General features: G+C 35.5%; 1 protein-coding gene across 1 annotated transcript in view; it reads left to right on the plus strand.

Annotated features, from left to right (window-relative positions):
• COL24A1 (collagen type XXIV alpha 1 chain) overlaps positions 1 to 15864 on the plus strand; it is a 400658-nt gene that overhangs the window by 157494 nt on the left and 227300 nt on the right. The window contains exon 21 of the mRNA XM_030823656.1: positions 9254 to 9307. Coding sequence (XP_030679516.1) covers positions 9254 to 9307 — 54 coding nt within the window. The remainder of the gene's footprint in view (positions 1 to 9253; positions 9308 to 15864) is intronic.

Below are 15864 nucleotides of genomic sequence, written 5' to 3' on the forward strand. Positions count from 1 at the left end.
AACCTCCACCCCTAGGGTTCTAGCAATTCTCCTGCCTCAGCCTCCCTAGTAGCTGGGATTTCAGGAACCCACCACCACGCCCGGCTAATTTTTTTGTATTTTTAGCAGAAACGGGTTTTCGCCATGTTGGTCAGGCTGGTCTCAAACTCCTGACCTCAGGTGATCCACCTGCCTCGGCCTCCCAAAGTGCTAGGATTACAGGTGTGAGCCACCATGCTCAGCCAAATTGATATTCTTAAGATATTTCTAAGAATTCTGAGACAGATATATAGATATTGAGTACCTATAATTATACTTAGCCAAAAATGTGCAGTAAATAATGGTTATGCTGTTACCTTCAAACAATTCAAAATCTGATCTCCACTGATTTTATCTTGGGACAAGTTCAATGAATAATTTCTATTTTCTCTCTAAAGATCTTCGAATTATTACCAACTGTTGCCTACCAAAAAGGAGCATCTAAAATGCCTAATACCAATTACCTTTTTTTGTTACAGCTTTATAGAGGTATAGTTAACATATAACAAAGTTATATGTGGTAAAATTGGATAACTTTTGACATATGTATAAATTGTGAAACCATCACTGTATTCATCCGTTCTCGCACTGCTATAAAGAAATACCTGAGACTGAGTAATTTATAAAGAAGAGAAGTTTAATTGGCTCACAGTTCTGCAGGCTGTACAGAAAGCATGGTTAGGGAGGCCCCAGGAAACTTAACAATCATGGTAGAAGGCGAAGGGGAAGCAGAAACATCTTACATGGCCGGAGCAGGAGGAAGAGAGAAGGGAGAGGTGCCACACAGTTCTAAACAACCAAATCTTGCAAGCACTCAGTATCATGAGAGCAGCACTGAGGGTGAAATCTGCCCCCATGATTCAGTCACCTCCCACCAGGCCCCACCTCCAACATAGGGACACAGACCCAAACCATGTCAATGAACAAAATCAGGTGAACACACCCATCAAACCCCCAAATTTTCTTGTTTACATTTGTAATCCTTCTTTTCTGCCTCTCCTTCCACCCTCCCTCCTCAGGCTACTATGGGGGGATCTGCTTTTTGTCACTATGGATTATCCAAACCTAAATATCAAATAATGGCCAGAATAGTTTATTTTTGAATTATAACTTAACTATAATTTTATGTGGACTTTAGAAGACTAAAAGTAAACTTTCCAGTTGACTTTGTAGTTTCCTTTAAAAGTGATGTTAAAAATACTGTGAATATCTGGGCACAGATCGCTTGTATCTCTAATCTTAGCTACTTGGGAGTCTGAAGCAAGAGTATCACTTGAGGCTGGGAGTTCAAGACCAGCCTGGGCAACAAAACGAGACCACATCTCTAAAAAAAAAAAAAAAAAAAAAAAATTTTTTTAAATTAGCTGAACGTGGTGGCACACACCTGTGATCATGCCACTCTACTCCAGCTTGATTGACAGAGCAAGACTCAATCTCTTTTTAAAAAATACTGTAAATACTATCTAAACAAAAGTCTTATTTGGAACACAGAATATATGTTTTGTCATAAGGAATTTTATTGTCTTTGTAGTTTTGTGGATTTTCTCTGTTGAGTTTTCAGGATGCTGCACATACGGAATTGAGCTGTGCTATATTTTCTGCTCAAATACATAGAATTACAGAAGGGAAAATATATGAATAGCAGTAATCACCAATTTTCTCAGCAGTATCATGATGGAAAATACCTGGTTTTGATGGCTTTTAGATCTAAAACAGCAAAAGAAAATGAAGGAGAGGCAGATACCTAGATGGATTATTTTGCATTTTCAAGAAACTGTATTTTCTGTTTGTGGTTTCCTCAGAAGACAGAATAGTTCCTTCATTTGCAATTTGCATGCTTCCCTGTGCTAAAGTTTAGTTTCTATAGATTACTGGGAAAGTGAATTTATTACATTTGCCTTTTGAAATATTTTTTGGCATTAACTTTTGGATAGGTTATTCTTACTCAGTAAAGCCTATTTTAATGTTTTTCTTTTTTATTATTACTTTCCTACCTGGACTCATCATATTACTGACGTGACATGTGCTTCCATAAATGTTAGAAAACAAAATCTTGTGACTGTAACCTGGATCCTTGTCTCAGACCAAATTATCCTCTTACAAAACCTCTCTCCCTCTGCATACATTCTTACTTGTTTGAATACGTAAAATTTCAGTCCTGTCTGTAGAAGCTAGGCTAGTTTATTTTTTTTTCAGGATAACTTTGAAACTGCCTAATTGAAAAAGTTATTATTCAAATAGGATTTGTTTTTAATTTGGTCGTCAATTCAGGCCATCAAATGTTTATTGAATATAAACTATATATTCAATAATACTATATATACACAACACCAGCCAAGGCTTTGCATAACTTTGCCCTCAAGAATTCATAATTTACATGTTGCCTTTATTAATTTTATCTTTTAGCTTTTTTTAATGATTGTTTTTCCAAGGGCTATATTCATCTCTACTTTGTTCAGACTTATAAACTACTCAGAAGATACATTTAAGCGAAACTATGCTGTGTTCTTTTATATTTAAAGCACAGTGGATATTAAATCAATAATTGAAATTTTCCATAGGAGTTAAATGGCCCAAGTGTCACTCTTATCTATAACAACAGGACATCTTAAAGCTACCTTGTAAAATATCAGAAAAGTTTCAATTTTCCAAAATATGTAATTTGTTTTGAAGCTGTTATTATAATTTAACATGTTATTACCTCTAAAACAAGCCAAAAATCTGAGCAACACTGATTTTATCTGAAAACTAGTTCAACTAATAAATTATATATTCTCTCTAAAGATCTTTAAATCCTTAAAAAGTGTTGCCTACCATAAAGCATATGATTATCTAAAATACCCAATACTAAATACCTTTCTTTTTACAGGCTTATTGAGGTATAATTGACATGTAATAAGCTGCCTATATTTAAATTTTACAATTTGGTAATTTTTGACATATGTATAACCTGTGAAACCGTCACCAAGATCAAGATAATGAACATATCTGTCAAACCCAGTAATTTATTTGTTCACTTTTTATATAATACCTTATTTTTATCCCTCTTGTCTTCTCCCTTTCCATGCCACTTCTGATCTGCTCTTTGTCACTCTAGATTAATTGGAATTTTCTAAAGTCTTTATATAAACTGACTCATATAGTATGTACTCTTTTTTTTTTGTCTGGCTTCTTTCACTTAGCATAACACACTTGAGATTCGTCTAGGTTGCCACATCCAGGCTGTTCATTTTATGGATATATTGTAATTAGTTTGTGTATATGTGTATAAGTTTATCCACTTACCATTTTTTAACTTGAGGGACTATATACTTCAATAGAAAACAGAGACTCTAACACTTCTATTGGAAAACTATTAAAGTGCTCAATGTATGTAGCGCATAATATAATGTATTCCGTTAGGACACTCTAGCTTCCAAGCTTCTAGCTACTGCCAAATAAGAATGATAATATTTTACTTTTATGATTTCCCAGGAAACTAATGGAATCTGCTAGTGCTTCGGTTCCCAGGTTTTGCTTTAAAAAAATGCATGTGAATTAGTCTCCAGCCTCTAGTGATTATAGAATAATAAAACTTTGTTTTTACTGGAGAGAATGCTGAGTCACTCTTCTCAGTACAGCAAACAGATGTGAAGGGTCTGAAAACAGAAGACATATTTTCACATACTATTTTTAAAACTACTTCTTTTTTTTCTTTTTTTGAGACAGAGTCTCGCTCTGTCGCCCAGGCTGGGGTGCAGTGGCGCAGTCTCGGCTCACTGCAAGCTCCGCCTCCCGGGTTCACGCCATTCTCCTGCCTCAGCCTCTCCGAGTAGCTGGGACTACAGGCGCCCGCCACCACGCCCGGCTAATTTTTTTGTATTTTTAGTAGAGGCGGGGTTTCACCGTGGTCTCGATCACCTGACCTCGTGATCCGCCCGCCTCGGCCTCCCAAAGTGCTGGGATTACAAGCGTAAGCCACCGCACCCGGCCTAAAACTACTTATTTTTTCTGCTTCTTGGTAAAAATTGGTGGTCAGACTAGTTCTGTTAAGAAGACACCAGAAGCCAGACTGCTGTTTCCTTCCTTCACTAAGGTATTGTATTTTAAATTGTGATAGGATGACTTAACTGAGGTAGTAAAACACATTGTGAGAGAAAATGTTTGGACTTATTAATGTTTTCTAAATTATTTTAAATTTATAAAAATGAATTAGAGCATCTTTATCAGATTTTTGTTTTTACTTTTCTTCCTGTATCGTTTCATGCTAATGTAGTTTTTAAAAATGAAAAGTATGGACTCTGATGATGTACTTTTTATTTTTCAATCTGTAAGCTTTCTGAAATTTTGCTACTTGGCAAAGATGTCCATGTTATTTGATGTACATTTTGAGTGTGTTTAAAAAAAAGGTTTCCTTTATAGATATGTTATCATTAAAGTTCAGTTGATACAGTTAACTCTGGTTTTGACATATTGAAATGTATTATTTAAAAGGCAAGATCTCTACTTGGTAGTAACCTAGGTATGAATTTTTAAAATAATGAAAAGTTTTTTTGGCCAGGGTTCTAAGCTCTCCTATGTGGGAAGGAAATAGAGATCTTTCTCCTCCTTTTAATAACTTGTGCTTATCATATACACCATGGAATACTATGCAGCCATAAAAAATGGTGAGTTCATGTCCTTTGTAGGGACAGGGATGAAACTGGAAAACATCATTCTCAGCGAACTATCACAAGGACAAAAAACCAAACACCACATGTTCTCACTCATAGGTGAGAATTGAACAATGAGAACTCATGGACACAGGAAGGGAAACATCACACACCGGGGCCTGTTGTGGGGTGGTGGGAGGGGGGAGGGACAGCATTAGGAGATATACCTAATGCTAAATGAAGAGTTAATGGGTGCAGCACACCAACATGGCACATGTATACACATGTAACAAACCTGCATGTTGTGCACATGGACCCTAAAACTTAAAGTATAATAAAAAATAAAATAAATAAATAAATACAAGCCAATACAAATAAAAAATAAAAAAAACTTGTGCTTATATATTTGTTAGCTCTTCAATAAAGTTTCAATTTTAAAATATTCAGCTTGTATGACTATACTATGAGATCAGCTGTGTTGACATCTTTTTCTTCTATTATCCTTGACCTTACCAGTTTGTCTTTTTAATATTTCTCCACTGATATTTTAATGACGTTTTAAGGAGCAGAGATTCACACTCTGTTTTGTTGAATGTTTGTCATATTCAGTGTTGCATGTTTACCCAGAAGTCACCCCAGCAATTTTTTTCTTACCGTTTTATTGTAAAGTAAAACATAGACACATAAAACTACACAAAACAAATGTATATCACAAACAGTTATAAGACAGACTCTTGTAACTACCACACAGGTCAAGACTAAAACTGACAGTTACCACCAGAAGCCATTATGTGCCCCATGAAACCACAAGCCCAGCTCTCCTCCCAAAAGTAAGCAGTTCCTCCTTTTTAAAACATAGTTTATCACACAAGTGTGCATCTTTAAAAACTATAACTTAGGCTTATTTGTTTTATTTGCTATGTCTTTCACTCTACAAGTTCTTTCTCTGTTCCCTGTTTTCCCCCTTAAAATTTAGTTGTTGAAGCTCCCCAATCATTTGATCTGTAGTTTCCCACAGTCTGGATTTTGCTGATTATGGTCTCATGGTGTAGTTCTGCCTGTTTCTTGGTCCTGTGTGTTTCCTGCAAATTGGTAGTCACATATAGAGACCTTACCATATTCAGGTTTGTTTTTGGCAAGACAATCAGTGGTATTCTGTTCTTTTATTAGGAAGCACATAATGTCTGGTGATCTCTTTTTTGTGTGTGTGATGTTAGTAATAGTTGATGCTCAGTGCCTAGGTCAATTAGATTATTTGTGGCATTGCAAAATGGAGATTTTTTAAATCGTCTTGTTTCTTTTTCACTTACTGGCTGGAATACATCCCTTCATCTACTGTTTGGTTACTAGTGGCACACTAAGGCAGAACAAATGCTTGATTCTTCACCTTTGTTTACCATGTTTCAAGATAATGAGTGAGCCTCCTTTCATCCTTTGAACGTGGACAGTTTTTGTTGTTGTATCATTATTAACTTACGAATTTAAACATATTTGATGTGTTTCAATCCATTGTAGTTCTTATCCTTGTTGAAGTTCATATTGTCCCATATCTGGCTGAGGGGATCTTCTTCAAGCACCTACTAAGTGTTTTTAAAATGACTCTACTTTTGATACCTTTGATAGCTTTCTTGTTTTCTGGCATGATACTGCAGGGGCCCCTAACACCTGGGCTGTGGACCTGTACTGGTTTGTGACCTGTTAGGAACTGAGCTGCACAGCAGGAAGTGAGTGGCAGGTGAGCAACTATTACTGCCTGAGCTTCACCTCCTGTCAGATCAGCGGCAGCATTAGAGTCTCATAGGAGCACGAACCCTGTTGTGAACTGCACATGTGAGGGATCTAGGTTGCACGCTCCTTATGAGAGTCTAATGCCTGATGATCTGAAGCAGAACAGTTTCATCCCGAAACTATCCTCCATGCCCCAATCTTGTGGAAAAATTGTCTTCTATGAAACTGGTGCCAAAAAGGTTGGGGACCGCTGTGATAGTGTGTTCCAGGCTTATCTGAAGGATGGACAGGATTTATTGATTTATCCATGCAGATGCTATGAGTAAATGCTCTAAATTGGCTGAAAACCAGTACTGAGGGGCAAAACTAGCCACGAAACATGTACTTTCTTTCAAAAAAAAAACAGAAAAGAAGAAACAAACCAGTCATTCAACAGCAGCAACAACAACAACGACAAAGCATTTTTTAAGCACTTACTGTGTATCAGGCGTTGTACTGGTTGCAGAGAATATGGAAGTGAATAACATAAAACTGCACTCAAAGAGTTTGCAATCTGATTAGGAAAACAAAACAAGCCAAAACACTACATTAAGGGACCTTGTAGGACCCCAGGATGGTGTGAGAGTTCTTAGAAGCAACCTAATTCAAGGTATGGAGGTCAAATAAAAGTTTGCAAGTAAAATATTGTTCAGTCTTCTAGTTAAAACACAAGTGTTCTAGGTGAGGAAACTTAAGGGAACATTATTCAAAGTGAGGGCAACAGTATATGCAAAAGCCCAGAATTGAAAGAGAGTATATATTATGAGAGTATGAAAATTGTTCAGTGACTGAAGTGCTGGGTGGAAGAGGGTAAAAAAGAGAGGTAAATAGAGACCACCAAATCACGAAAGACCTTGTAAACTGTGTATTAAAGAATTTCGCTTCTATTCTGAGGCCAGTAACAAAGTGGCATGCTCAGATTCCATAGAATGATCAGTCTGGCTACAGAGTGAAAATGCATTTTATAGGGGATAGGAACATGAATAAGCAATAGGAAAATAGAGAAAGTGACTTGCCCTAGGGTTGTGGAGGGAGGTTTGTAGAAAAGTGGTTCAGACCGACAGCGAATTGGGAGATGTAATGGATGGGGCTAGTAAATGATTGGAAGATGGTCGTGGCAGTGGTGGTGAGGGAAAAATAAGTATTCAGAGTATATCAAAAATATGAAAGTATTCAAAGCATATGAAAAATCTGTTATACAGATTTTTGGCTTGGAAATTGGTGGATTACCTCAAGGTGGCATTCACTCAAATAGTGAACACAGGATGAGGGAGGAACATAACGGAGAAGGTAATAAGTTCAATTTTAGACTAGCTAGTGTTACGGCAGGAGCTGGAAGTGTCTTGATTCAAGTCCACAAGAAATCCCTCCGGCAAAAAAACATACTAACAAAGGGTGTGTTCTAGAGAAAGGGTGTAAAATTATCAGGAAAAGAATCTAGTTTTTTAAAAATTGCCACATATACAAATAATAGCATAGGTGAGCCTGATTTTCTTTGATTAGTAAAGCAATCAACAAGTTTGTATTAAACATATCTGTATTAAACTATTCCAGAACATTCAGAAATCTGATCTTGTGATCATGTTTCTGTTGCCACTGCTTTTTCTTTTGCCAGAAATGTCCCCAAATTATATGTTTCCTCACAAAATCCAAGCTTTAAATCTGAGTCGAGGCATTTGTGTCCTAATCCAGACTGGATACGTTGGTATCATTTTCTTATTATTTGTTTTTCTTTCCAGAATGAATATCCCAGAAACAACCTTGCTGTTCCATCTTACGTCATATTTTTTATTCCCATTACAACTTATCCCTTCACTAAACTACCTTTTCTTGTGGATGTTCACGTTTTAATTTCAGCTTTCTTTACTTTTAAAGATGCTGATTCTTATACTTCTTTTACTTTTTTCCTTCATTAATGTCAATGGAAAATAACCTATGACAAAATCAATAAAATGAAACCACAATTACTAGCTTATTACAATTATTGAATCATAATTTGATGAATCACACTCTAATTATTTCAGCAAGAGTTTTAATCTGATACTTTTAAAGCAACATTCTAGGCCTTTTCCCAGCACAGATTGTATTTAACACTGTGATCCATTTCTTTATTTTTTTCATTTCCTCAGCCAAGTATTTTAGACTGCTAATATAATTTCCAAAAAAGTAAAATCATGATTCTCATGCAAAGTTAAAGTAAACACAGGTCAAAGATTTTATTCAATTTATTAATTAATGATGGAACTTGTAAGATAATGGTTCATAGAGCCTTTGAGGACTTAAGTATTTATAGACAATTAAATATGGGGATGTTAGAATAAGATAGTTGGGTTAGATACAAAACTGATTAATCCTGTATATGAAGCCATAATTTTGGGTGCTGTTTTTTTTTATCAGACAGAAGTTGTTTGCATCTCTACCTAACAAAAATCTGTAAGTTAACGTGTAGTTAGTAAACAATGAGTACGACAAAGTACATGCACCTAATCTTTGGCAGCCCTGTATCCCATATGATGTTGAAAGAACATGTCATACGCCTTTTTGCCTTATTTCCACATTGTGGATAATTTTGGACTAAGACTTCTATCTCTTAAACTGAATTAGGGGACCTCAGGATTGTTTGTGAATAACTGATGAAGCAAATTCTATTTTAGTACACTTTGTAAGTTTTATATTCCAGTGTTAAACAACTGCCTAACTTAATCTTCAATACTGAATTTTTGAGGAGTATAAATTGCTTTAACTGGATATGGAGGAATAGCAAAGGGAATTTTATATGCTAAATGGATTTAAAGTAATTTTCTATGGAATAAACTCTATATTTTTATATTCCCTAGGGTTTTCCAGGAGATATTGGGATTCCTGGACAAAACGGCCCTGAAGGACCAAAGGTAAAAATAAGAAGAAGAAGAAGAGAGAAACTAAATAATTATGGTTATCTAGAGATCTTGATTCTCAATAAGTGGGAAAAATATTTTAGGAATATCAGAATATTTCTGGATATTTTTAAGCTGTCTCAGGTACATTTAATAAACGTTAGGTTTCAGATAGTTGCAAATGATTTTTCTAGTTCGATATGAACTGAGATTAAGGGTGACAATATTTGCAAAATCACCCAGAAGGATTTTTTGGAAGAGATGAGGAGAAAAAACTCTAAAAAGCCATAGCACATAAATGGCTGAAAATAAATAAATGGATGAGAATTTCCTGACCACTAAAAAAACCCTTTAGGGACATAAGATATCCATTGATTAAAATAAAAGAAAGCCTATGGTGTCCATGAACCTCTACATAGCACAAAATACCTGAAGAAATCCAAGCATTTTTAACTTACAAGTAAAACCACAATAATTAGCTTATTACCGTTATTGAAACTCATCATGATGACTCACATACTAATTTATTATTTCGGTAATGCTTTTAATCTAACCATTTTAAAGCAACGTTCTAGGCCTTTTCCCAGCACAGATTTTATTTAACACTGTGGTATATATACAAACTTACTGTTTTGTATGTATACTAGGAAATATCCCTAGCAAAATTTTAAATACCAAGATTTGCCATGCAAGCTGATGTAGAATGGGCACTGTAAGCAAATAAAGCATTATGAATTCACATGTAAGGATGAAATAGCCTGAAGTTGGGAGAATTGGCAAGTTATGACATGTAGCTGCTATGGAGGTATCAATAGGAGTAGAGAGAGATGAAATGATAGGAGATGAAGCTGGAAAGGATCTTGATAATAGCTATATTTGTTACTGTTCTTAATATTGAGCAGCACAGTACTCTAGTAAAGGCTTTATAGACATTATCTCATTTATAGTCATTATCTCATTTAATTTTCACAACAGCATTATGAGGTAGTTATTCCCATTTTACAGATGATTAAGTTATTCACTTGAAGTCACATAACTTTAAGCTATATAGCCAGAATTCTAATACAGATATGATTTCAAGGTCTGAGCTCTAATACCCTTAGCTTTGATAGTAAATTATGTAGAGCATTCAGTACCATGCTGAAGAGTTTCTGCTTCATCAGATGGGCATCTTGAAGTAATCAAAGATATTTGAGTAGTAAAGTATCTTTGATGGTTATATTTTAAAAAGATACCTCTTATGTCAGTTTGGAGGATGGTTTAAAGAGGGGAGAAACTGAAGACAGGAAAACTAGGCAATAAATAATAAAGTTTGGAAACAGGACATTCATTCAGCAGATATTGGCTGCCTCTCATGGCAGCCATTGTGCTAGACCATAAGGCTACAGAGATCCCTACTTTCAAGAAAAAAGAGTCCTGATCCCTGTTTTCAAGAAACTTAAAATCTACAGAAAGATATTCAGGAAAACCTTAATAATAATCATAATGAATAATATATAATCAGCAATACTGTGAGAGCACAGGGTCAGGGAAGTCAAATTATGTTTTGCAGGGAAGATAGCACTTGAGCCTACATGAATGAGTAGGAATTTGTGAAGCAGACAAGGGGATTTTTGGCATTCAGGAAAAAGAAACTTGTGAAAAGATGGAGGTGCAATATTTGGAAATATTTATAATATATTTGTTGTTCATCTGAATTTCAAATTTAATTAAGCATCCTGTAGTTTATCAGGCAACCCCACCTTCCCCCTACAAACTTATACCTATATGCAGGGATCTTTCCCACTTCCTTTCTGTCTCCATAGAAGTATTCATTCACCTCTTCAAGTTCTGCGTATGTTTTGCATCAAATCCTCTCCTGACTCTTCAATGACCTCATGCCATCAATTATCACCTTTATCCCAATCTCTCCTTTGATAGAAATTTCCCCTTTACCCTTAAAATCATTCTCACTGACAATCTTGTAGTTAGGCACCCTTTATTTTTCACCAGGATAGTGTAATTGTCCTCCAGTAGTTGTTCTTCCTGCCTCCAATCTGGCATTTCTTCCTATCTACCTTCCAGCTGCAGATGGAATAATCTTTTAAAGTGTAGATCTCATCAAGTCACTCTTTTGCTTAAATCCTTCAGTGACCTCCACAACTTGCATGTTAAGGCTTGTACTTTTTTACTTTTTATACAACGTTCTTAATGACCAAACCCTCTCTGTATAATTCTATAGTTATACAGTCATATCCACCATCACTCTTCCAAAAGCATCACTTCAGCCAAACTATTTAGAGTGCCAAACCATGCCATACTTACTCAAATCTCACAGCTTCTTACATGCCATATTTTTTATCTGGATATATATGTTCCTGTGCCCTTCTGCATCTAGCTAATACCTACACATCACATATAACATGTCCAGGAAGCTTTTTCTGTTCCTCCCAAATCTAACTGGGATAATATTCTTTTCCTATATTCCTGAAAAAAAAATCTATCAAGCACTTATCTTTATGTATTATAACTTCTGATGTGCTTATGTGTCTATTAGACTGTAACCTTTTTGAGAGAAAAGATTAATTGATTTTATATACATCATAATAATTAGAATAATATGGATAGCACTTATAAATAACTCAGTGAATAGTGGTTGAATGGATGATTAATTGAATGACCATTTAAAAGCTGTTTTGGAAATAAAACAACTTGGTAACTGATTAACAGAAGGTGATGGAAGAAAGAGAAGTCAAAGATAAAGCAGCCTTTGACTTGGGTTGCTGATGTCATTGAACTTAAATAGGTGACTCAGGAAGAGGAGCAGTTTTGGAGGATGGGGACGATAAGAAATTTGATTCTGGTTATATTTAGTTTGAGGCACCCGTTTGACATCTAGAGGTAGAAATAATTAATAGTTCTCAGTAAACCAGGTTGAAAAGCAGAAATAGAAGTATGAAGGAAGTTGAGAGAGACAAATAGTGTAGAGAATGGAGTTGAGGATTTTTCCTGCCAACTTTAGCCCTTCACCTGGTGCATACATAGGAACTTGAACTTTATACATTATATAAATACATTTATTTATCCACTCATTCAATAACTTATTCATTCAACCTTTATTGAGTTTCTTCTGTGTTAGACCAAGTAATAAATGTGGGATTATAAAGATTTCTAAACTCTCATCCCTCCTCCAGATGAGGTTACAATTTAGTGGGAGAGATAAAAAATAATAATTAAGAAATAAGAAGTTCTATATAAAAGAGTTGGTGAAGTGCTCTGAGAGCCTAGATAATTGAGCAATAGATTCTCTCCTGGGAAATTGGGAAATACATACTTCAGGTGGAAGTAATAATACAACTTAATGTTTTTAAGTGTGCATATCATACTAGGTGAAGAACCAGAGAACTTTCAAAATTCTCTTCAGTTTGGGAATTTTGTTTCTCTTGAAGTTTAAGTGTCAGAGAACGGAAGAAAGCCAACTGACCTATTTAATTTTCTTTTATGACATGAAAGTCTTGAAATTAGAATGTCAAAACTGGGGCAAAAGACTTGAAAGCTAGACATTTTAATGAACAACAATGTTGGTAATTACTACCCACTGGAAATTCAACCATTATCTAAGTTTATTCAATAAACATGAGTTCGTAGAGTCATTAATACCAACATCATGAGACTAACTGATGTTATACACATCACTGAATTTTAAAAGAATATCCTGGGATGATTTTATCAAAAGAACAAGAAAATAATAATTTTCTGTTCTGTAGATTGAGAAGGATCTGGTTTTGTCTATCTTCTTGGTCCTTCTCATTTTTCTTGAAATTGTTTCTAGAAACAAGGGAAAAACAGCCAAACATACTGACCCTGTTAACATGATGCGTTTCTTTAGCTGGGTGTACTGTATCATAGAAGCAAGCATCTTGAAACTTCTTTCATTTTTATATAAATGTCTTGTTTGGAAAATGGGAATGATAAAAATTGCTAAAGCTCTGTTGAGGCTATACAATGTGGTCATCAAGAAAATCATGTGCACTGTATTTGAAATACACGGTTACCCTATTTGCAAACAACTTGGGTTCTTTCCAGAGCAATCTGGCACAGCAGTAAAGAAGGCTTTTATTTTCTGTTCATTTTCTGCCAGTTCACTAAAAACCTCAAAGTAGGAATGGAAACTTGTGTTAATTATAGTTCTACTGATTGTGGATTTGTATATGTATGTATATTTGTATTAAGATACAAAACATACATCAGTAAGCCTTTTTGAGAGCTACACAATTTGGGAATCTGCTTTCAAGAATCCTGTAACATTAGCAAAACCAGATCTTTTGCTGCTTACTGCAGAAGGTAAGAGTAGCAAATAAATATTCTCTATTCTCCAGTAAACAGAGGACTAATTTATTGGTTGCTATAAAGGTTTGTGTTTTTACTTTGGCTATGGAATTAGGTATGCTAAAAGAGGCTGTTACTGTCTCTTGCATAACAGACCTGATAAGTTTTTATAGAAAGCTTACTATTTGTGGGATTATGTTGCGTAATATATGGAAATAGTTCTTGCACTGAATTATTACAGTATGCCATGTATTTATCTGTAGAGAGGTAAGCTAACTTGGTAAGAGGAAGATGTATAACTCTACACAGTTTTCTAAGATTACTTTGACCCAGTCCTGAAGATTTACATTCTATATACTATACCAAGATTTTACACACAGATTTCTTATATAAGACATTTATTCTCCAGGTAACATTTAGTCAGCTAAGAAATATTTATTGAGTTTGTACAATGGGCAGGGTACTGTGTTTAAGCAGTGACTCAAAAACAAAATTAAAACATGGTCTGCTTTTTGTTAGGAACTTGTAATTCTCTGGAAACATGAGCCCTTCATAAGTGAAAAGGTAAAAAGCACAATAACTGGGCAACATATGATAAGTGAGTAGGAGGGAGTTCAGAGGAGAGGATAATCTGTATGGTCATTTTTCTAAGAAAATAGAGAAATTGGGATTTTAGTCAGATTGGTTGGATTAGGCCAAGTAGAGCCGAGGGATGAGAGATACAAAATGAACACTGGAATGGAGAGCAGAAGTAAACCTACCTGACTTAAAAAAAAAAAAAAAAAGTTAGGAAGCAGATTGTGACAGATCTTAAATAGAAAATTAAAGGGTTTAGGCCGGGCGCGGTCGCTCATGCCTGTAATGCCAGCACTTTGGGAGGCTGAGGCGGGTGGATCACAAGGTCAGGAGATCGATACCATCCTGGCTAACACAGTGAAACCCCGTCTCTACTAAAAAATACAAAAAATTAGCCGGGCGAGGTGGTGGGCGCCTGTAGTCCCAGCTACTCGGGAGGCTGAGGCAGGAGAATGGCGTGAACCCTGGGGGGGCAGAACCTGCAGTGAGCCGAGATTGTGCCACTGCACTCCAGCCTGGGTGACAGCAAGACTCTGTCTCAAAAAAAAAAAAGAAAAGAAAATTAAAGGGTTTAAATAAGAACAAGCGTATAACATGAAATACACCCCCTTAGTAAATTTGTTTTACTAATTTGTTTACAGTATTGTAACACTTAAAATGTGTGCACACTGTTGTACAACAGATCTGTAGAAATTTTTCATTTCACATGACTGAAATTCTATACTTATTGAACAGCAGCTTCTCATTGCCCTCCTCCCCACAGCCCCTGGCAATTAGCATCCTATTTTTCCCTTCTATGAGTTTAGCTACTTTACATACCACCTATAGGTGGAATTATGCATTTGTTCTTTTATGACTGGCTTATTTGACTTATTTCACGTAATGTCATCAAGGTTCAGCCATCTGGTAACGTATGACAGGATTTCCTTCTTTTTATGGCTGAATAATATTCCATTGTTTGTATATACCACATTTTCTTTACTCATTCATCTGTCAATGAACATTTGGGTTGTTGACACCTCTTGGCTATTGTGAATAAAGCTGCAATGAGCATAGCAGTGCAAATATCCTGTTTATATCAACAAGATATAAATATCCCTTTTTTATCCTGTTTACATCAATGTAAACAGGATATTTGCACTCCTGCAAGATCCTGTTTTCAGTTGCTTTGATGAATACTCCAAGGTCCTTTCCCTGATTTTTAGCCCAGTAATTTGGTTTTGCTATTGAGTTATAAGAGTGTGTTACAGATTTTGAATATTAACCCCATATCAGATACATGATTTGAAAATATTCCTTTCCATTACGTAGGTTGACTTTTCACTCTGTTGTTTTTTTCTCTAACTGTGCAGAAGCTTTTTAGTTTAATTAAGTCCCATATATTTATTTTTCTTTTTGTTGCATTTGCTTTTGGGTTCTTGGTCATGACTTCCTTGCCTAAGCCAGTGTCTAGATTTTTTTCCAGTGTTATCTTCTAGAATATTATGGTTTCAGGTCTTAGGTTCAAGTCTTTGATCCATCTTGAGGTGATTTTTTGTGTAAGATGAGAAATGAGGATCCAGCTTTATTCTTTCACATTTGGCTTGCAGTTATCCCAGCATCATTTGTTGAATAGGGTGTCCTTTCTTTCCCTACTTTATGTTTTTGTTTGCTTTGTTGAAGATTAGTTAGCTGTAAATATTTGGCTT

The sequence above is a fragment of the Nomascus leucogenys genome, chromosome 12, assembly GCF_006542625.1.
Source record: "Nomascus leucogenys isolate Asia chromosome 12, Asia_NLE_v1, whole genome shotgun sequence".
NCBI lineage: Eukaryota > Metazoa > Chordata > Mammalia > Primates > Hylobatidae > Nomascus > Nomascus leucogenys.